Source organism: Aythya marila, assembly GCF_965140915.1.
Source record: "Aythya marila genome assembly, chromosome: 11".
NCBI lineage: Eukaryota > Metazoa > Chordata > Aves > Anseriformes > Anatidae > Aythya > Aythya marila.
Window position 1 is genome coordinate 20,437,208 of NC_139052.1, and position 20,954 is coordinate 20,458,161.

Here is a 20,954-nt window from a genome sequence, read left to right on the forward strand (position 1 = left end):
TGCCTTCCAAGCGTTTCAAGCACAAAACCCCTGCGTGGTGCTCTCGGAGCCGTGCAGCTAACACTGGCAGTCATGGTTGTGTCAGCTGGGCTTGGGGGGTGACGGCGTTCTCCTTATCCCAAAAAGACTGTCAGGGGCCTTGCTTAGCTCAGAGGAGGAGCAGCTCTCCAAATGCAGTGCAGTTTGATCCATATTTGATAAGTCATCCTCACTGCAAAATCAAGGAAGCACCATCTTTGGTATTTTTGTGCACGAGTCAATAAAGGATGCTCTGCTTTGAAAATGTACGGTGGTGGGTGAATCTTTACCCTGAGCTCTCACAGCAGTAAGGAGAGCCTGGGCACACTGCTCTGTGGTGAACGATTCCATGTCATCCACTTCTTTTTTGGAGGAAGAGAGATCCCGTTTGGCCTCGGTGAATGTATGAAAACTGCCTCTCCCCTTTGTTTTCCACATAGGAACTCCTTTAAATAGGAGAAGTTTGGTTGTTAGTTTCTCAAGCGAAGCTGCAGCTTTCACTTATTTTTTTTTCCTTATTTTCAGCCCTCAGTGAGTGCATAGGAATGGCTAATTGGTTGGTTTTTAAGCGTGGGGCCAATTTTCTAAAAGAAACTTCTATCACAGATAATATCTCGTGTGTGGTGAAACGTGTTTACTATGAGCTGAGTAATGAGTACCCAAATTCTGCCAGATTCTTAGGGAAGGGACATCAGATCGTTAAACAACATCTTAAAAATCCTTCTCGTTACAGCATATGTCATTGCTAATTGCCTTAGCTCTGTGGTTGTTCCAAAAAGCGCTGTGACTGGGTTATAGGTCTTTGTTTACCTGCCTGTACCGGGAGATTAACCTTTTCTTTGCAATTTCAGGGATTAAAGAGGTTACAGGCTATGCTGTGGGATGTACGTACACACTCCTGTAAAGCTGTGTGAAACACGTAGGGAAGATCAGCCTGGAATTTGTTTGTGCTTCTGTGCTAAGTGATGCAGAACACGATGGTGGGTCTTAAATCAGGGCCCTAAATCGGAGCTGTGGAAATGGGGCTTTTTGCCTACGTTTCTTTGCACGCGATTGATCACGGACACGATGCCTTCCTGAAGGCAGAGCCTGAAACTGGTCTGACCAAAATCTTCAGGGTGGCTGTAGTTCTAGCTACAGCTATTAAACAATTTAAATCAGGTAGAAATCTAGGTTGGGAGGTATAAAAGTTTTGTTTGGCGAGTGTTTCACCCTTTCGTCTATCAGCAGGCTGATCTGTTGCTGTGTCTAATCGGTATCATGGTTTAGATGAAAGTCACGCTTTTACTGTCTTCTCTGTTTGTTATTTTTTTAAATGTGCTTTGCGGGAGGAAGTTCAACAAAATACTCCATTCTCAGCTCGGGCCTGAGCCATCTGACTTCCTGCTCGACAGCGTTTAATTGTGCAAGAGTGAGCTGAAATCTTCGCTCCTGCTTCGTGCTGGAGCAGAGCTCGAACTACAGCGCGCTGGGCTTTCTCTTTTTGGCTTCAGCTTTTATTTGCATGTGGTATGCTTCAAGGTCACATATAGAGAATCTTTCCATCGACTGCAGCCTGTTTCTCTCGAGTATGAGGTAGTTTTACCCAGCTGTGTTAAAAGAAAAGGAGAATTATTTCTTCCTCTTCACCCCAGCAGATTGCTGTCTCCCCATGCTTGGATGCCCAGGTTCCAAGGACCCAGGACTCTGATATAAATGGAGCTAGGAAGCTACCTCGCTTCCCAGGATCAGATTAGGGTATCTTTTTGATAATTTTAGTAGAAGGAATTATGGCAGACCACACAATTTACTCAAAATACACAAGGAATCCATGAGCACTCGGTGGATAAACTCGGAGCAGGATCCGAGTGTGCTGGGGCTCGGGAGTGTTGCTCACACAGCGTGAGGGAGGAAGCTGTGCTATTACAAGGTGTATTTTTAAGACTTCCACTTGCAGCTGAGGCGCTGGTATCACTTCACAGATGCTAGAAGTGCTGCTGGGACTTCCAGTCTTCAGCTTGGACCCTTACAGATACTTCAACCTCCCGTTAGGGTGGCTTTCAGGAAAAGGTGTTGTGGGTTGTGCTGCTCGTAGTACCGAGCTCAGCAGGGACTCTGTTATCTAATCATAAACTTCATATTTATTGTTTTGCCTTCCTCCTAGGATTATAAAACTCGTTGCTAGCTTGTTAAGACCAAAAGCACGCTAGAATGGGGGTGGGCAGTGATGTGGCAGTGCCAGCTTCGTAGCATGGCTCCCTTGGGGTCCTTACCCACTGCCTCTGCTCACAGGGGTAGAAGCCAAGACTACCCAGCCCGAGTGGCAGCAGTGGAGTTTTTGGGACATGCATTGAGGTGTCTGGGTCAATCAAGAGGCTTGAGCAGGGTCTGGAGGCTCCGGTGGGCTCCTTCCCTCCAGCAGCGTGATGGAAAAGGTCTGCAGTGGGGAGCTGTGGGCCCATGGGGTTTGGGGCCACTTAGTGCATGGGGTGGGATGGCAGGGGGAGAGCCCTGGCACTCACAGTCGGCGTGGAGCTGGCCCTGTTGGTCGCCAGAAATCCGTGTTGCTCAGAAACGCAGGAGTATGTGACCGACATAAAGAAAACAAACCAAAAACCCCATAAATGTCTGTCCAATTGCGCGGAGCTTCCAGCTGATCTAGTCTTTTTATACAACATATCATGAGAAGTTATAAAATGCATAATACTTATGAATTAATTGTAGCCCTTGGAGTATTTCCAGGCTATTTCTGTACGTGTATATTTAGGCACTGTTTCAAATAAGCTCTCTTTACTCCCTGCCTTTCCCACCCCCACTGTAGCTATGCCTATTGCTTCTGAGTATTAACTGTTAGCAGCGGTGACTAAAGTCAAGTAGAATCTGCAAATGGTCCTCAGAGATGAGTGCAGCAGACTGACCAGAACCCGAGCTCATTTTTTATCTGTTTTAAGCCCCAGGATGTGATGCTGTCACTTGACAGCAATGCTATGTGGTTGTGAGGGCAGCTGTGAGCCGTGGAAGCGGGCTGGGAGCTGGGCCCTGCAAACAAAGGCAGAATGGGTTTAAATTTCCTTAAAACACTTCCCTCTGAGGGGTCTCGAAGTGCCTCGAGGTGTCAAGGTTGTGCGGTGTCTGCTGGGGTAAGTGGTTGGGGTGAAGTAAAGGAACTGAGGGATGGCAGCAAGCAGGGGGGTGATGCAGAAGTGGTAGCTGGGGACACGCAGGGTGCCAGGGGCTGGGCTCGGCGGTGGTCCCGGTGCCCACAGCTCAGGTAGGAAGAGCCCTGTGCAGCCCCACGGCCCTGCTCTGCCCTGCCTGGCACCCGGTCCTGCTTCAAACAGGGCTGGTGCAGCTCTGGTGGCCCTCAGGAGTTGGGTACGAGGAGGTGAGACCCAGAACGGGTTGCCCGGAGAGGTGGCGGTGAGTACCCCATTGCTGGAGGTGTCCAAAAGTGGGCTGGTGGGGACTGTGGGTGGCCTGGGCCCATCACAGGGCCTTGGGGCAGGGTCCTTGTCACCCCCAGCACCTCTGGGCCCGCTTGGTGTGGCGGCGGTGCTGCTCGGCGCTGAAAGGCTGCGGTTAATGGGAAGGAAGCGCTGGCGGATAAACACTTGCATTACCCACGAGCTTCATAAATTGTGGTGGTTTTAAAAGCGCTACTGGGGCATCCGGAGGTGCTGCGGGTCCCCAGTGAAGGTGTATCGGTGTCTCCTCGGTTCTGCGCCACTCAGCAGCTTGCTTTTTCCCCCTATGGCTGTTACCAGGTGCTGTAGCACGCATTCGGTCTCACCTCCCAAAAATCTCCAAAAATCAGGTGTGCAGCTGAGCCCCTTCCTGGATCGATGCAAGAGGATTTGGGCGAGCTGCATTATCAGTATTTACGTACATTATGTTATGAATTTCCTGGTTCTCTTGCTGCTGAGCACAACCCAAAGCCTGCCTGAATTTTGCCTTTTTAAAAGGTGAATGTTTGCTGTGCCTCCATCTGAACACGGCAATTTTCTTCCTAGCGTGGAGCCGGCGTGTTAAATTTTCAGCGGTGCTACTTGAAAGGGGCTCGAACGTGAATTGGTACAACGCCTTCTGCAGGAGCTGGAAAGGACGAAGAAACAAAATGTCTGGTGCAACAAAATGAGGCACCTTACGCTGGGGGGGGAGATGCACACGAGTATTTATGTTGGGTTGACAGCTTCTGCAGCGCTTAGGCTTTTCTGGTCAATATTTTGACAAAATTAACTGATCAAAATTACGTACTCGATTAGCTCAGTGAATAACCAATTAGACAGCTCTTGTTTAGCTTACAGCATCGAGCAAAAATTTGCTGTAGTGCTGCTCCTCTTGCTTAACATAACTGTTGCTGCTCCCAGAAATAAACATGCGATTATTCCGAATCGCTGGGAAAAGGCCAAATCAGAGAGCTCAGGCCAACAGAAAGGCGAAGGTAATTGTTATGCTATGAAATGCAAGCTTAATTTTAGCCGGTGTGTTTCTGCATAAGAAATTAATGAGTTCCCTTTGCTATTTAATAAGCTACTCTCCGTGCAGATGGATGAAGATCAGCCTCAGTTTATTGCCCATCTGATGGTCAGCTGCTGTCGCGTTAGGAAGCATCGGTGAAGGCGTGCAGGTATCTGGGTTTGAATGGGACTTTAAAGGCTGGCTTTTTCCTCAAGACAGCGAGAGGTATTTCACTGCAGAGAGATTGTGTGGCTATTTTTAGCTGTGGGTACTGGTGAGGTGGAACAGAATATTTTTAGAGCTGGGGAAAATGCAGCCACTTGAGCTGCATTCGAGCCACTTCTTTTTTCACTCTGATGCTGTAGATTTTATTTTGTTTCAAAATAAAGAGTAGAATTGGTAGATTTATCGTTATTACTTATATTCATTATCTTCATATATAAAATACTCATATAGATTTTTTAATAAAGTGTTGTAGCCCTATGAGTGGTATTCCAATGTATTAAACTAGTTTTTTGCTCAAATTTTGAAAACTCATCACTTGTGTGAAACGTTCAATAAAATATGCAAGCAGCAAGGCGTAATTGAGTCACTCTCCCTTAATGCATACCAATCCCATATGTTGTTTGGATCATTACTTGAAGGAGGAAAGCACGAAATAATTCGGGAGACTGTGGTGGTAGTGAAATGGTAAAAAAAAAAGAATTATTTTGGAGGAAAAACACTGCTCTGCAATGTTTGTGCAACGTTTCGGCATGTTAGCGCGTCTTGCACTGATGCTGGGGACCTGCAGAGGCAACAGATCTGAGCATGTGCTGATTCCTGATGAATGTATGTACGTGTCCACAAGGAAACGTGTATTTTCTTCGTTGCTCTTCCTAGCTCGAAGCTGGCTGAATGAAGTAGTAGCGAATCGTTCCCTGCAGCACCCCCTGTGAGCTGGGAAGTGGGTATTTGTATGGCTTGTCTGAGACCGTTCCCGCTGATGCTCATTTAATTATACAACTTTGCTCGGAAAGCTTTTCTCGTATGCACTTTCAAAAATCTACCCTTCCAAATTCCTGAATTATTCAGGAAACTTTTTAGCAGCAAGGTGAAGCGATACTTGCGACTCATGGCATTTTTTTTTTGAAATTCTTTGTTCTTAATATGTAAATGCAGAACAAAAACCCACCCGCTAGACGTTCGTGCGCCGTGCCTCCTCCCTGAGATTGCAGAGAAGTGGCCTACAAACCCCTCCTGCAAGCTCTAGCGTTCACAGAGTGCTGGAGAAAAGGTTATAAAATTGAATAATTTATAATTATGGGGAAAAAAAAAGCTTCTGGCAACTTTTGTCAGGGTGTTCATCTGAACTGTTGCCTTGGCTAGATTCCAGGTTTATTAGATTACAAATTCTATTTTAATCTGCTCAGTTTGCAGTTGGGGATCTATTTCTGCTTTTCTTTTGTTAAATAATCATAGCTGTTTGCAGGGCATGGTTGGAGGTTTTTAACCATAAAAAAAATGATTTTCTAGTATGAAACTGTATTTTCTTATTTCTGGTTTTAATTGTACTCCAGAACTGTGAAAATAAACCCTGTTTGTCTCATCAGGATCTGTTTGGTGTTCCTAAATCCAGCAGATAACACCAGGTGAATTAACAGAAACCTGTTATCTCTTCTACTCTCTTGAAGTCCAGGCTTCCAGTATCTCTTCTGTGGGAAATCTTGAAATCCTTAGAAATGGGAGCTCGTACAGTCAGAGATGAGCTTGGAAGCCTCGCATTGAGTGGTGGAGCTGCTAAATTAGCTCCGTTTAATTTGTTTTGTTGAAACTTTCATGCATCGTTTGTAGGGTAAATAGATACAGAAATAATAGATAAGGATATAAAAAGATAGTGAGGAAATGTATGGAGAAAACCACAAATGAAAAAAATAAAATAAAATCCTCCTTCCCCTCCCGGGACAGCCTCGCGCTTTGTTTGCAGCACGCCGTGAGGATGTGTGAGCTGTCACCCCACACCCCCTAAAAACAGGAGGGGGAAGAAAACAACCTGAAAAACCAAGCCCCAAACCCTCGGGTTTCCACTGTTGCTCCTGGCTGTTTGTTTGCTCTTGCTGGTTCCCAGTATGCCAAGAGCATAATGTAGAGGTGCTGGGCGGTGTGGCCGCACGTCGTCCTCCTCTGGCTGCACTGCTCCATCCATCAAGGGTTTTGCAGTCTTTTAAGATCAGCGTTTGGATCATCTTGCTCTAATTAACAAGTTGCTTCTTCCTCCTTTGCATTTTGGCCTCGCTCCCATGGTAATCGCAAGGCTTGCTTGTACACAAAGCAGCAGATTGGAAACGCTGCGAGGGGGATTAATGCTGCTTCCCGGGGAGGGAAGGCTGAGCGGCGCGTGGTGGAGCTCATCGCTGATCACTGGGGCCGTGGACTTGTGCTTACAGATGTTGGGATGAGTGCATCCGAAGGTAACAGCCAGTATAAGAAGTAGTGCTGGGGGCTGGCTTGCTCTTGGAGCCTCAGCTGGCGATATTAGGAAGAAACCAGCCCAGCCCCAAAGCCTTCCTCCGTCCCTTTTTTGCTCGAGGTGGGCTCTAGTTAAGGGTCAGTTTAACTCTAATATGTGCAGCACAATTCCAGGTATCGCTCACCTCTGTGATGTTTTAAAGCTTTTGGGTTTCTGTTGCAAAAGAACTTGATTCAAGCAGAGGCAGTTCACTGCCTTACCTCCAGAACTGCAGCTTGAACTTGAATTACCAAAGCTCCCGTGTCAGCGCTGAGGAAGAAACTCTCATTTTCTGCCATTTTAATACATAATGCTTTAACTTCACTGAATCAGGAACATGATGAAACTGAAGCTGGAAACTCACTTCAAAGAATCGTAGAATGGCTTGGGCTGGCAGGGACCTCAAAGACCACCTTGTGCCAACCCCTGCTACGGGCAGGGACACCACCCGCTGGATCAGGTTGGCCAGGGCATCATCTAACCTGGTCCTGAACACCTCCAGGGATGGGGCATCCACAGCTTCTCTTGGCAAAATCCCACTATTTAGCAAAAATAAGCATTATTTTAGTACTAGCCAGTAACGAACAGAGGGAAGGGAATGAATTTTGGGATCACTTCTGCTGGTCTGCTTTGTGTTCCTCGCTACACCAGAAAGCCTTTGCAGAAATCTGTGTTAATTCTGCCCTTAAATTGGGAATGCTGCAAAACTGGAGCAGGCCAAAAGTTGAGCAGCTGACAGGGAAACAAGATTACTTGGGAAATCTGGTTTTAGACTTTCCTTTTGTGATTTTTGGGAACTGCTGTTTAACTTTCTTAGTTTTTAGTGAAGATAGCCTTAGCTCGATGCCTTGTCCTTGTATTAAAGGCATTGGAGTTAGCAACAAAAGCTTCCAGAGACCTTCCAGAACTTCTGTAAGAAAACCAGAGCTGGCAAATTCTAGGATAAAGCAAATAATACATAGGAAGAAAACAAAATTAATAAATTCAGGCCACTTTTAAAGATATTAAAAATATGAAATAATTTATATTCATTCCATTCTCTGGCCCGCAATGCATTATTTAACATAACTGACTTATCTCGCCTTGATTACAGGACATAACTCTGGTCCTCCCTTTTGTAACTAAAAGTAGCTATAACTTTTATTGTTTGTGGCCCGTATATGACATCTTTTATAACACATTGCGTAAGCTGTGTTTGCACAAATCTTTACACTGTGATATTATGTCTGGCTGTCATCTCGAGTCCTGCGTGTTTTCACTTGAAGAAATGGAACTGAGAATATATTAAAATAAAAATGGTGTTGGATGACACTGCAGGCAGGAGTGTAAGGAAACATTCACTTGAGGCTGTGCTGCACCCCAGCCCAGCGAGAGCTTTTGGACCTGACAGCACAACCTGTTACTAATACCTGTGCTTTATTTCCTATTTCTGCACTCCAGGGAGCACTCACGGTATGCCCGTTACGATATTTGTGTAGGAAACGACTAGTAAAAAAAATAAATACATGTATATAAAAAACAAGTATTTTGTCATATAACTTAATGCTTTTAGAAACACTGGCTATAGCTAATATTTTCACAAAAATAGAGGTTCAGGATACATTGCCTATTCTTGCCCATCTGGCTTTAGAGCAGCTGATAAATGAACTGCACGTGGATGCTGCATGTAATGTAATAAAATGCCAAGGTCTTGTACTGCTGTCATACGAGAAAGGTATAAATGTAATTTTGTGCGATTGCTGCTGTTAATATTTATACGAAGTCAGCGTCTCTCCTTTTGTTGGTTCCAGCCTACCACATGCTGTTTTTAACCAAGGATCTGAAGTATCACCCTGAAGTATTCACTCAGCTGTCACTTAAGAATGAGTCAGGAAATGTATTGTAGTAAAACAAAAAAGGATAAATTTTTATTAGGCTATGAACAATGGTTCTGTACTGAACATTCAAATGCTAATAACGAAATCGAACGGTGAACTTGCTCATCAATACGGGTATTGAAATGAAAGTTGTCACCTGTCAGACACTTCTCTGGGAAGATGGTGATGCTTTTGGTGTGTGTTTTTTTTTCATTTTCATAGCCATTGGGTATGGTTCTGCTGGGTGGTGGTGCCTGCAGCCCCCCAGAAGGGGTGTCTGATATAAGCACTCCGTTGGGGCTGTTTGCATATTATACGTTTGGTGCATCTAACTCCACAAAATAGATTCTGGAAATGTGAGAAGTTGCATGCCTTGTACTTGTCTTTCTGCAAGCTTTTACAGGGTAATCCATGATCTCATGTGTTAAAGGAAATGAAGTGATTGAGACTTCCTAAGAGGGTTGTTTTTATTTAATATCAAAGAATGCTTAATGTTGAGTTACCGTGACTGATGGTCTTAAGCTGATTTATCTCAGTTTTGCTTGTGCCTGTATTGCTTTTTTAATGTATACTTTATATATGAATATAACATCTGTTTATTGTGTTTTTATTTACAAGAGGGATTAAATGGCAAACTTCTTGTTGGCTGTAAAATGGCTTACAGAAACAGATGTAAGCCGAACTAGTGGGCTTGCCATAAAAATGAGTGTATGTATATGTAAAGGTTTAATGAAAGGAGGTTGTTCTATTAATTATTCTCTATTTGCTGTTTTTAAAGTGATGATCTCTTGTTCTCTTCTAGCATCAGATAACAGTCAGCGATTTCGAGAAACCTGCTTTGCGTTTGCACTGACGCCACAGCAAGTGCAACAAATCAGCAGCTCAATGTAAGTGAGTTTGACCAAAAATACAGCATTTAAATTTCAAGGGGGGGAAAAAAAAAAAGCTCAAATACCAAACCTAGCTCACCCCGCATAAACCTAGCTCACTCCACATCTTTCATTTTAAAATGCGATCTTCAGCAACACAAATGTATGCAAAGTGTCTCAGAATACTCATGTGGGGAATGTTTTTCTCCTTTGCATGTACACTGATGGAGAAGAAAAGGGTGAGGAACTAAATAACACCACCACTGTCTGGTGGTTTCCTTTGTACTAAGTGCTGTGTAAATTCATAACTGCCCTACCTGCAGCCCTTTCTCACCCTCGGTCAGATCCTTTTAAGTTCTATGTAGATTTGGTGTAAAGATGCTCCTAAAAGTGACCAACAGAATGTTCTTTATAGTATACAAAAAAAAAAAAAAAAAAAAAGGTAGGCAGATGAGAACATAACCAGTTTATTCACCTTGGAAAAATAAAAAGTGCACTGTATCTTGAGTGGTGTTTTGACTGACCAGAAGGCAAGTGTGGTATGTAAAGGGGTTTACGTACCTCTTACAGCAAACCCTGACAAAACATGGAAGAACCTGTTACACAAACAGCATGTTGTAACTTGTTTTCTCTCTTTGCTAGGGATATTTCTGGGACCAAATGTGACTTCACAGTACAGGTCCAGCTAAGGTATGTATTCCTGTGATCTGTTCTCGGTGTTTTTGATTTTAAAAAAGCCAAATATTTTCTCCCTGACATGTCAGGCTTTCCTGTATGGAGAAGAGTCTCATCCTGCTGCAAAGCTTGCTGTTGGCCCCCTTGGAAAAAAAGGGAAGACTTAACTACTTGTCTCTGTTCCACGCAGCTTTCCTGAAGCTCCTGGTGGCCCAACATCTGGCACGTCAAAAAGTCTGCATGTACTTAGCTGTAACCAGCTAATTTCTTCCTTTTTTTTTTTTGGTTTTGCGTACGCTCCTCTCTTTTAGGCTGCAACCCTCAGGTTTGAGGTGCCTGGGCCTTCACAATTTATGTGCAGGGAGGGTTATTTTTTCAGCAGAGAGGTCAAACACAATATCTGCTGGTTGTGGCAAACCACGGTCTCCTTTTTTTTAGGGAATGGAAGGCAAGACTTCGGGAGTGACCAGTTCTGGTCTTAACCCATCAGTTATTTTAGTTGATTCATAAGTTGATTAAATCCTACGCATCCATGTAATTCTGTGTAAGGCAGTCAGTAAAGGTGACTTCACAGCTTACTCTCCTCCACACTGGCTGTCTTGCCTTTCATCCTCCTGGTCCTGGAGGCTGTCTCAGTTCTCTTGCACTGGGTCTGGTGCTTGCACGACCCCACAGTGAGCAGAAAACAGCTGCTTTTGGGGCTCGTTCACTGGGATGCCCCCATCTGCTGCTGATCAGCAGGTCGGGCTGGCTTGGTGTGGGGGCAGGTGGACAACAGGACAAGGAGGGAATGGCAGAAGATGGGAGCAGAAGGCAGCAGCCCTTGCTTGCAAGCAGCAGGCTGTTAGGGTCAGTGTTGAGTAGCTGTACCCCCACAGGGGGTGCTTTGGGTGGCTGGGGAAGGCCCCTGGAAGAAGCCCAATGGAGCTAAGAAACTCCTCTTGGTTTGTCCTCTGAATATCTATGGTCTGCTCTCTTGGCCTGTACATGTTTTATAGGGCAAGCAAAGCTGTATTTTTTTCTTGTTGCTCCACCAGCAAATAAGCCTTTGAAATATCAAAGCCTGTCCGAGCTTAACTGGGAAGCTTGAGGTAGGCACCAAGATAGCATTTGATGGTGTTTGCTGGCGTTGAAGAGGCTGTATGTGCTGTCCTCTGCGAAGGTCTTGCATTGAAAAGTGGTGGGAAAGAAACGTGGATGATCTCTCTCTTGTAACAGGAACCTGCACATCTGAATGAGTCCATTGTTAGGCAGACCCAGCCTGAGGAATTCAAGACATCTTGATGAGAAACCTCTGACTGCCTAGATCCAAACCTGTAATTTTGGGGTGCTTTCCTGCTTAATGATCCGCACAGCTAATCTGGGAACTTTGTTTAGCAAGATTTGGCATGTTTTCACAACTCAGTGGGAGGAAAAAATGTTCATTCTAGCAAGTGGTGGTCTTTAAATTACATCAGAAATGAGTGGTGATGGAAGCTCTTTGCTTTTAGGTTTTGTTTATCAGAAACCAGTTGTCCACAAGAAGATCACTTCCCACCCAATCTGTGTGTGAAAGTAAATGGGAAACCATGCAGCCTTCCAGTAAGTAAGATGTTATTTTGACATACATAATTGGATAGCAGTGGTAAGAGCTGTCTGTCAGGAGTTTGCCTGAGAATGTATCCTAACCTTTGTTTTCACGTTTTGGAGCATTTGAATGAAGATGGATAGATGAATGAAAAAGGTAATTAAGTAAATTGTTTCTCAGGAGACCAGCCAGTAGATCAGGAAGATTTAATACTCTGAAAGCATGACAGTAAATTTTCATTTGACAAGCATCCGCCGAGCCTGGCTAAAATTGGACTATTTTGGAGGCTGCGTGTGCTGGGAACAGAGCATCAGTGACCAACAGGAGTAGTCCTGGGGCAAAGCACGGGGTTGGGTTGAGCAATGTTAGCTTGGCAGGTTGAATAAGAGCACTGAGAGACAGCAAAGCTGCCTTTTAATATTCCAGCAGGCAGGGTTAGGGTTTGGAAAGTGTCAGGCTTAGCGTAAAGAAGAAGGACTTGTGAAATATCTCGTGTTTGCTGTCCGACAGGTGTATTTTTAAACTGAAGAGGGAGCCTGGCTCAGGTGGGACACAGCAGATACTGCCGTGGGGTTGGGGGGAGCGGGGAGGGAGAAGGCAAAAGCACTTTTCTTATTTTGCTGAGAGAAAAAGTACTTTGATTCCCAGGGCTATCTTCCACCAACCAAAAATGGTGTTGAACCAAAGCGACCTAGCAGACCAATCAACATTACCTCACTCGTCAGATTATCGACGACGGTACCAAACACAATCGTTGTTTCGTGGACTGCAGAAATCGGAAGAGTAAGTGACTTTGCTTGGTGCACAGTGCTGTCTGAAGCGTACTGATTTCTGCTTTGGCATCTGCTTGAAAGATTTGAAAGATAAGCAAGTTTAATTGTGCAGAAAATGCTTCATGGTTTAACAGTAGGACGTTCCTTCTTTTGGTTGTGTTTCTGTTACTTTATGCTAGGCAGATAGGACACGCTCCCTTAGATCAGTAGTCCTCCAATTTTTTGGCAGTGCGAGCTCTCCTTCACCCACTGCCCACCTGTCTTTGACTTGGTGAGGGCACAGATAACAAGTTCAAGAAATAAAACTTCTTTATTTATCCTAACTTCAGGCATTAAGCACTTCCTGACTTGGGGACTTGACAAAAACCAACTTTAACAAGTCAGTCCTTGAATCAGGGCATTGTTTCTGCTGATAACAAAACACTGGATGTGCACTATGGCATCTGTATGGGCTTGAAAAATTCTGGCTTTGCCACTGCAACCGTGCTTTTTTTGAAGTCCTGTGAATTGTCCTGAGATGCAGCTTTGTCCAAGAACTGGTCTGTGTGCAAAGCCCAGGACTCCTGAACCAGTGTGGAAAAATGCTCACAGCTCAACCACGCACAGCAGGCAGTCGTAAAACATCCCGGTGGTATTTCACTCCCTCTGTGTCATGATGGATTTCTTTGGGGTGTAAAACAGCCGCCAGTTACATCACAGAATAAATAATGGCAGAATGAGTTTTTTCAAAGTTGTCTTTTGTCTAACGAGAACCACAGGTGTCAGAAATAATGATGTAAAATATACCTATTTCGGTTTGTTGCAGAAGTATCTGCACACAAATTGAGGAATCTGGTTACTGCTTTCAGGAAGGAGCTGTGCTTTTGCTTAACATGAATTTAGGGAAAATAAATGTCAAGTCTGCATGGACTCCAGGCTGTTCCCTTGTGAGCTAGCTCTTTTCTCAGCTTTCATAGATATTTCAGCTGTAAAGGAGTATAATGGCTAACTTCTAATTTACAGTATGAAATCAAAGATAGGGGCAAATTCTTGGTGTCCTTGATGAGAGAATTATGTGCTGGTCAGAACTTCCCCACTCCTAAGATCTAATGCTTCCTAATGTTGGAGGCCTTGACAGTTAAATCTGGGGAATTTTATTTTTAGATGTGCCTGTGTGGAAGAAAATTTGAATTCCCCTCCTCCCCTCCCCTTAAGAGTCAGTTGCATGCCTCAACTCGTGCGCTCTACCTTTCCTGAAGTCAGAATGGTGATTTTTACACAATCTGTTTCAAGAGCCTTCTGTACAAGATGCCTTGGGCAAGTTCCTAGCTTTGTAGATTCAAGCTGTCTGTAAATAATTTCACAATGTTAATTAGCTTTTTTCTAACTTCTATACTAATTGAGGCATTAAACAAACAAGTTAAAGCAGTAGTGGTTTTTAACGATGTGAGAGGCATTCGTTGCAAGAATAAAATATTTAAAATGTGTTTCTGATGCTATTTCCATTTGTGTAATTCTATACTAAGATGTATGACTGAAATCCTGTCTTTGGATTCTGATGACATCCTAAATAGTGGTAGATGTCACAACTGGATGGATTTTTTGGATTTGTTTTGTTAGTGGAAACCTACATGACAGTTGCTGGGGGCTAAGGGGGGGGGGGCGCAGCTCTTTCATTTCTCAATTTTAAGTATATGGATGCAGCTACAGGTTCGGAGAACGCTCTTTATATCAAAAAGTAAGTGCGAGCATGCAAATTCTGTGCTTCCCTTTTTGTTTCTAGGGTGTGGGGGTGGTGGTGATGATGCTGGTGAATGCATAGTACAACGTCCCATTTTTAGAAGGATGGTCTTACCTGCTGGTAGTAGCTTGCAAGAGAAATGAAAGCTTCAGGAGCCGTAGGTGGTGCTCTGAGACCCCTCAGGGATGCCAGCAGGAGCACGGTGCCAGTCCTACCTGCCCTGTCCCTGTAGCAAAAGGGGAGCTGGTGGGGAGGTGTTTGCCCTGCCTGCATGCCAAATCACCTTCTGGAGGGGCAGAAGCGAAGATCTCCGGCTCTTTGCTGACACAAATAAGGAACATTCGCCTGGTCTGGTCTGCCAAAGGGGAAGGACAGGCGGTGGGGAGTGGTGATTTCCTGCCCCCCTTGCTGGATCCTGAGAGTATTCCTTGGCCCCCTGGCACTGCTGAGCTCTCACTGCCTTACTGCTGCTGAGCTTCGGCAGTGGATTAGCCACAGACATTTCACAGACAGATAAGTGCAGGAGGATTAAGAAAGGAAGGCTGAACAGTGCTTCCAGACCGAGTAGGGGACCCTCCAGATGATGCATCTTAGTTATTACTTTCAGAGAGACACAACTGTTGTTTTTTTCCTCTTTTGAAAAAGAAATCAGCTTTTATTTTTAAAAAGAAAAAAAAAAAAAAGATCATATTTGGTCTGACAGCTTCCCTTGGATGTGTTGCACAGCTGTAGCACCTAACATAATTTATGTGAAATTACCCTTTTAAAATGGGCTGTAGGCTACATGTCCTGATTTAGATGTAAGACTTGTAGAAGAGCCCTAAGTGCTCCTTTGATAGCTGAAGGAATAGCTTGTTTTGCAGCTAAATCTAATCTCAGTGAAGCCCGAAGTCGCTCTTGTTGCATCTCTAAAACTGCAGCCCTGTGAGCTTCCTGCAGCACCGTGGGTTTTGTTTAGGTTGAAAACTGCCTCCTGACGTTCCCTAACTCCTTCAGAATTGCAGGGCCCTGTCATCGTGTAACAAAGTGCATAAACATTGCATAAGATGCAAGCTATCTCCTGATTAAAACGGTTTTTATTCTGATTTTTTTGTCCTGTTTTCCAGAACTATTCCATGGCAGTCTATCTGGTTAAGCAGCTATCCTCTACGGTGTTACTGCAGAGGTTGCGAGCAAAAGGCATACGGAACCCCGACCACTCTCGAGCACTAAGTACGTCTGATGCACTTCTCATTTCAAAAGGAAAAACAGCTTTTGTAAGCGAAGATTTGAAATAGAAATAGAAATACTAACCGAGGTTTGGACTTCCTACAATTCTCTGAGTTTCGAGAATCTGATAGTGGTGTTCTTTGTATTCAGTTCCAATTCAAAGACTCAGAGGCTTTTGTTTGTACTAGGAGCCAGTCCAGGAACCCTGTTGACACTGTGTAGGGAAAAATGCAAGAGAATCTCTTTCAGTTCAGTCATGCTGGCTTTGTTTCTTCAGAATACAACAACTGTATTTACATAGTTAACTGGTAATTCAGTACCTCGAGCAAGCTGAACTAAATGGCAAATACTGAACCTTGATGCTGAAGTGCTGGGGGAAGGTCGTCGTCAACACGATTTCTGTTCCTTTGGCACGGTACTGTGGTTGTGGAGAGGGCTCCTGGAGATAAAGAGTCTGGCACAATGCTCCCTCCACTCCCCTCCTTCCAAATTTAGTGTGAGGTTTGCTGCTTTGTTGTTTTCTCTGACAAGTACACAGCGGTATAATAAAAATGCGAACAGAATCTGCTACACACCTTTCTTTTCAAGGGAAAGGATGAAAATACCAACACCTGCCAGCAGCTGTTGGTCAGACTCGTTCATGCCCTGGTGGGGGATGCTCAGATGATGTGCGTTGTGCACAGCACGGGACCTTCCACAGGAGGGAAGAAATTAGCCCACCAGTAAATGCAGTGCTACAAAGCCAGTGGTATATAGCACCGGGCATTAGCTCGTGCTAATCCAGTATGATTCACAATGCACAAAAATCCAGAGTTTTTCCAGGTGGCTCCTGCTTTTTGTCTACAAGGGGACAATGGGTGTAGGTACGGTTCATAGAGCAGGAAGAATGTGGAGCTGTGACTTGTTCATTTAAACAAAAGCTGCTTATAAAACAGTCCTTATAGATAAAAATAGAGGTTGGGCAGAGATGAAAGACTTCTGTAGTTTCACTGTTATTTTCACTGCAGTTATTTAAAACACAAATTTTGTCAGGGTACTTCTGTAGTTTTCTATTTCTCAGTTTGCTCTTCAGTCTTGAATCACAGGATTGCTTGATGAGTATTGCAGAGGTTTACATAGACTTGTCCATGTTTGAATTACCAAAGTTTTTTTTTCTTGAAGTTAGCAATAGTGTTAATGTTGCTCATTTTATTGATGGATTTTAAGTAACTTCCAGCTATATATTTGTGTATGTATGGAAAGACACATCTCTGTGTAAATATTTTTTCTAGGGATCTTAGTTTAAGATGAACTTTTCCTGGTTTTAGCTTAAATTATCATTTATGATCTTTAATAAAGACTACTTATGTTACATATTCATTGTGCAGGTTTGAAACAGTAGGTACTGCTGTTTGCTTCCAGTAGATACGGTAAATTGTTTAGCACAGAGTTTTAAATCTGTTTTGTCATCATTTTTTTAAAAAATCACTATAAAGTTAACATTTTTTTTCTTTCAAATAACAGTTAAAGAGAAACTGACCGCAGATCCCGACAGCGAAATAGCAACAACAAGCTTAAGAGTTTCTCTTCTTTGTCCAGTAAGTGTTCTTGATACCCTCACAACTGATTCTGATCAAAAGGAAAAAACTAGCTGTTCACAGACAAGTGTTTATAGAGGTTAGCTTGAGCACTACCTTTGTGGGGATGGGATTCTGTACTGAGCTTAAGCATGTGCTTTGGCCCTGAGCAGATGAGTTACTCCCTTTACTTGAAAATGCTGTGCAAAATTACATGTAAGCATACATTTAAATCTATCACTAGATCATGTGAATGTGCAGCTTGGGTCCTTGGTTGTGATAAAACCACTCTCAGCAGTAAGGTAGGTGAATCGATCTATTAAAAACAGCTCTTCAGGCGGCATCTGCAGCCAAGAGTTGAGCATCTTTTAGTTAATTATATACGTGTGTACACTTAAAATATTTCATCAACTTAGATGAAAAATGAAGCAATGTCCTAGAGGATGTTCAAACAAAATTTGTCCCAGCTTTGAAGTGGGAGAGTCCAATTCCAGTGAATGTGGAAGAGGCAGGCTTAATGTTTCTTGGCCTGTTAATTGTTTAACCAAATACATGCAGGGATAAGCAGTAGGTTGTACCTGGATTTGTTACCATTGTCTGAACTGCACAATATCAATATTATGTGTGCTTTCTTTTAAGCTTTGGGACATGGTGCTATTCTTGTTTTAAATATCATGCACCTCCAGAATACTGAATTGTTCTGTGTTGATTGACACATTGTCTTTATTGCCGTATAACTTTTTAACCTCTCGTCAAGATTAAGGATGCATCTGTTTCCTGGTTTGGCTCAATCCACTCAAGCTTGACACGAAATTCTCAGTTCTGAAATCTAAAGAAAGTTGACTTCATTTATTCTTAGAAAATGATTTTTCAAGTTACTAAATACCTGCTTATACTCTAACAACATAAACTTTTTACAAAGCAAACCTTTTATATCTAATGGCACATTTAACACAGTGGTTACTTTTTATTAAAAAAAAAAAAAAGTAGATTATCTGTGTGGTATTTGCACAATCTTCAGTCTTAACACTTACCATCAATGTTAATATGGAGAACTGCAAGTAATATATTTACTTACAAGCATGTTCTGTCTTTCTATAAGATTTAGGAATTGGATAAAATCCTGATCTGTAAACTTAAAACCTCATAACTTGAAATCTTAGAAACATATAACACTATGAATCACATCGAAACTACTGCAGATGTGGAACACTGAAGTGTTTCAGGTCCACACCTGGTAGTTCGTTTTGCTGAGTCGCTTTAGTTAATTTTTGTTGTGCAGTCAATACTTTGTTATTCTAGAAAGTATCACAGCAATAACCCCGCTGCTTTTTACGTCATTCTTCAGGCATGATGTTTTTCCCACTTTATTAGTTTCGAATACAGACAAAAGTAGTGAACAATTAGTAGGAATTAAATGACTCTAAGAGTTTAGAAGTACCTGTGGATTAATTCGTTATCCTAATCTTCATGCATCTTCTGGAATTACTTTTTTTTTGTAATTTTTTTTTTTTTTTACTTCAGCCATACTTAGTTTGTCAAAACTGCCACTTCAGGTAGTCAGGTTTCTGTCCTGTCTTAAGTTTTCTGGCATACTTCAGTTTGCCCTAATTGTGTCCATTTGATTTCTAAATGCATCTTCCTCCTTGCTGACTGTGATTCAGATCAGTTATTAAAGCAGGAAGATACAAGATTAGGTATTTGTAAACTTGCAATCCTAAAAACAAACGCGTCAAGTTCTACTTGTCTTTATCAGTTTTGTCAGGGATTAAAATGAAAAACTAATCAACCATTAGGCTGCAGCTTATCAGAAGTGCTACTTTCTTCAGTATTTCCTCTTTGAAACGTAGTTCTTATCTGATAGGCATACAAACAGTCTGTGGCAACATATTTGTCTCTGTCATTTTAATACTGCTTACAAAACGTGTATGCTTGAGTTTGTTCCAGCACGTTCCGAATTCTGTGCTGTTTGATCTCACTGTAGCTCTTGGAATAATCCATCACTGCAAAAGCTCTTTGGGACAGAGCCTGGCCCTTTCAAACTGTCCTGTGAAGGGAAGGATGGCTAGCAGGATTCAGACTGTCCTCAGGTCTGAATGCGTTTTTATTATAAGCTCCATATTTTCACCTGCTGGTTTGTAATCATTTGGCTTAGGCAGATTTTTTTTTTGCCTGTACTTTGTGCTCACTTTCTAATGCTTGAGTGGAAAGTGGATGCCTCGAAAGTATGCCTTGAATATGCTTTAGTCTCCAATAGCAGAACCAAAGCTTAAAATATAATGCATCTTCGGGTCTGTTGATGTGAAGATGCTGTTCCTCGTATCTCATTCATTATGGGTGTGATTCTGTCATGTTATGTACATGTGCGTACTAACAAAATAAGTGGAATTGGATAGCTGGATAAATAAGAGTGGCAGGTTTAGATTTTATAACCTTTATTTTGCCCTAAGAAAAAGCGCAGGGCGAGACAGCTTCCTCCGAATGTGTTTTGGATTGCTGCTGAGCTTTTTTTAGCACAGAGGCCTGCTCTCCCTCAGAGACCGTGTAGCGCAGAGAAAAAGCTGCCCTTAACTGCTGGCTGAATCTAAGAATCAGCAGGCAAGGAGGCTGGACTGAATCTGCGTTTCAGGAAGGCACTTGGATTCATGGTCCCCCTCCTCTTTCCCCCCTGGATTAAAAATAAATAAATCCTCGGGCTCTGCAGCAGGACCAAATATTTAGCTGAACAAAAATTCCAAATCTAGCATTTTACTGTAAGTTTTGCAGCGTTGTTTACAAATTCTTAGCTCCTGTTCTGGGTGCATTTTTTAACATGAAGAGATAGCAGTGTTTTGTAAGCTAGTAAAAAAAAAAATAAAAATAATAATGCAGTGTTTCTTCAGCTGATGGGAGGCAGGGATCAAACAATAACACTATTGGGAAAGAGTTTTTCAAAACTTGGGATGCATCCTTTCTTTTGTGACCTTTCCTTTTTGTCAGTTCTGGCACAGCTTGGCCAGTGTGGCAGAGCTGATCCGGGATGTTCAGTGCCAAAAGTGGGGAAAGGAGACGTGGCTCGTTAACGCTGTGTGTGCCGCTTCTGTCAAAGCCAACTGCTGCATAGAAGTTACAGGCACGGTTCTTGTACCAAAAAATTGTGATTTTTTTCTGGTTTAAATCACTTGGGAGCGTTTGTTCTCCCTGCAGCATGTGTCTTTGACCTGTTTGCTTTTCTTTTGCATCGCATGGAAGCATCCAGGTTTTATCTCCCCTACCCTCACTCTTGCTCCTTGCTGAGCTAGGAGACTCGTTTTGTGCCCAAAAGACAAATGAGCCATTGACCTGCCATCTGGGAGATAAGAATCCATAACAGACATGGATCAGGGGGCCTTGCTTTGTCGGGGGTTGATTATGTGATAGAAATAATGTGCTTGGTCATGGATTTTGGGGGAGGGGGTGCCAACCACATGGCGCATCCAGCACCTCCTGCTGCCTGAGCTCTCCAGCACCATTACTGCAGACTCCCCAGGGAGTTCTCTGCTCCCCTCCCATCTGGTGGCAAGTTTTGTGACAGTGACTGAAAGCCAGGGGGGGAAGAAAAACAAGCGAGATCTTGTAGCTGAGCTGAGTTTGCTGAGAACAGGGTGGAGGGGTTTCTGCTTACAGGAGATGCAAAAAGAAAAAAATAAAAAGTGCATCATGGAGGAAGTAGTGGGCTGTGAGGAGAGCCTTTGTTCTTGATATTGTTTTTAGTTTTTTGATATTCTGAGATTGAGTGCCATCCTGTGGCACCCGTCTTGTATTGCT

The 20,954-nt window shown here is 43.2% G+C and overlaps 1 protein-coding gene across 2 annotated transcripts in view; it reads left to right on the forward strand.

Annotated features, from left to right (window-relative positions):
- The window catches only part of PIAS1 (protein inhibitor of activated STAT 1), a 51,110-nt gene that overhangs the window by 22,631 nt on the left and 7,525 nt on the right, over positions 1-20,954 (forward strand). For both annotated transcript variants that reach the window (XM_082768717.1, XM_082768718.1), the window contains exons 3-8: positions 9,602-9,686; positions 10,311-10,358; positions 11,834-11,924; positions 12,559-12,693; positions 15,510-15,615; positions 17,116-17,189. In XM_082768717.1, coding sequence (XP_082624843.1) covers positions 9,602-9,686; positions 10,311-10,358; positions 11,834-11,924; positions 12,559-12,693; positions 15,510-15,615; positions 17,116-17,189 — 539 coding nt within the window. The remainder of the gene's footprint in view (positions 1-9,601; positions 9,687-10,310; positions 10,359-11,833; positions 11,925-12,558; positions 12,694-15,509; positions 15,616-17,115; positions 17,190-20,954) is intronic.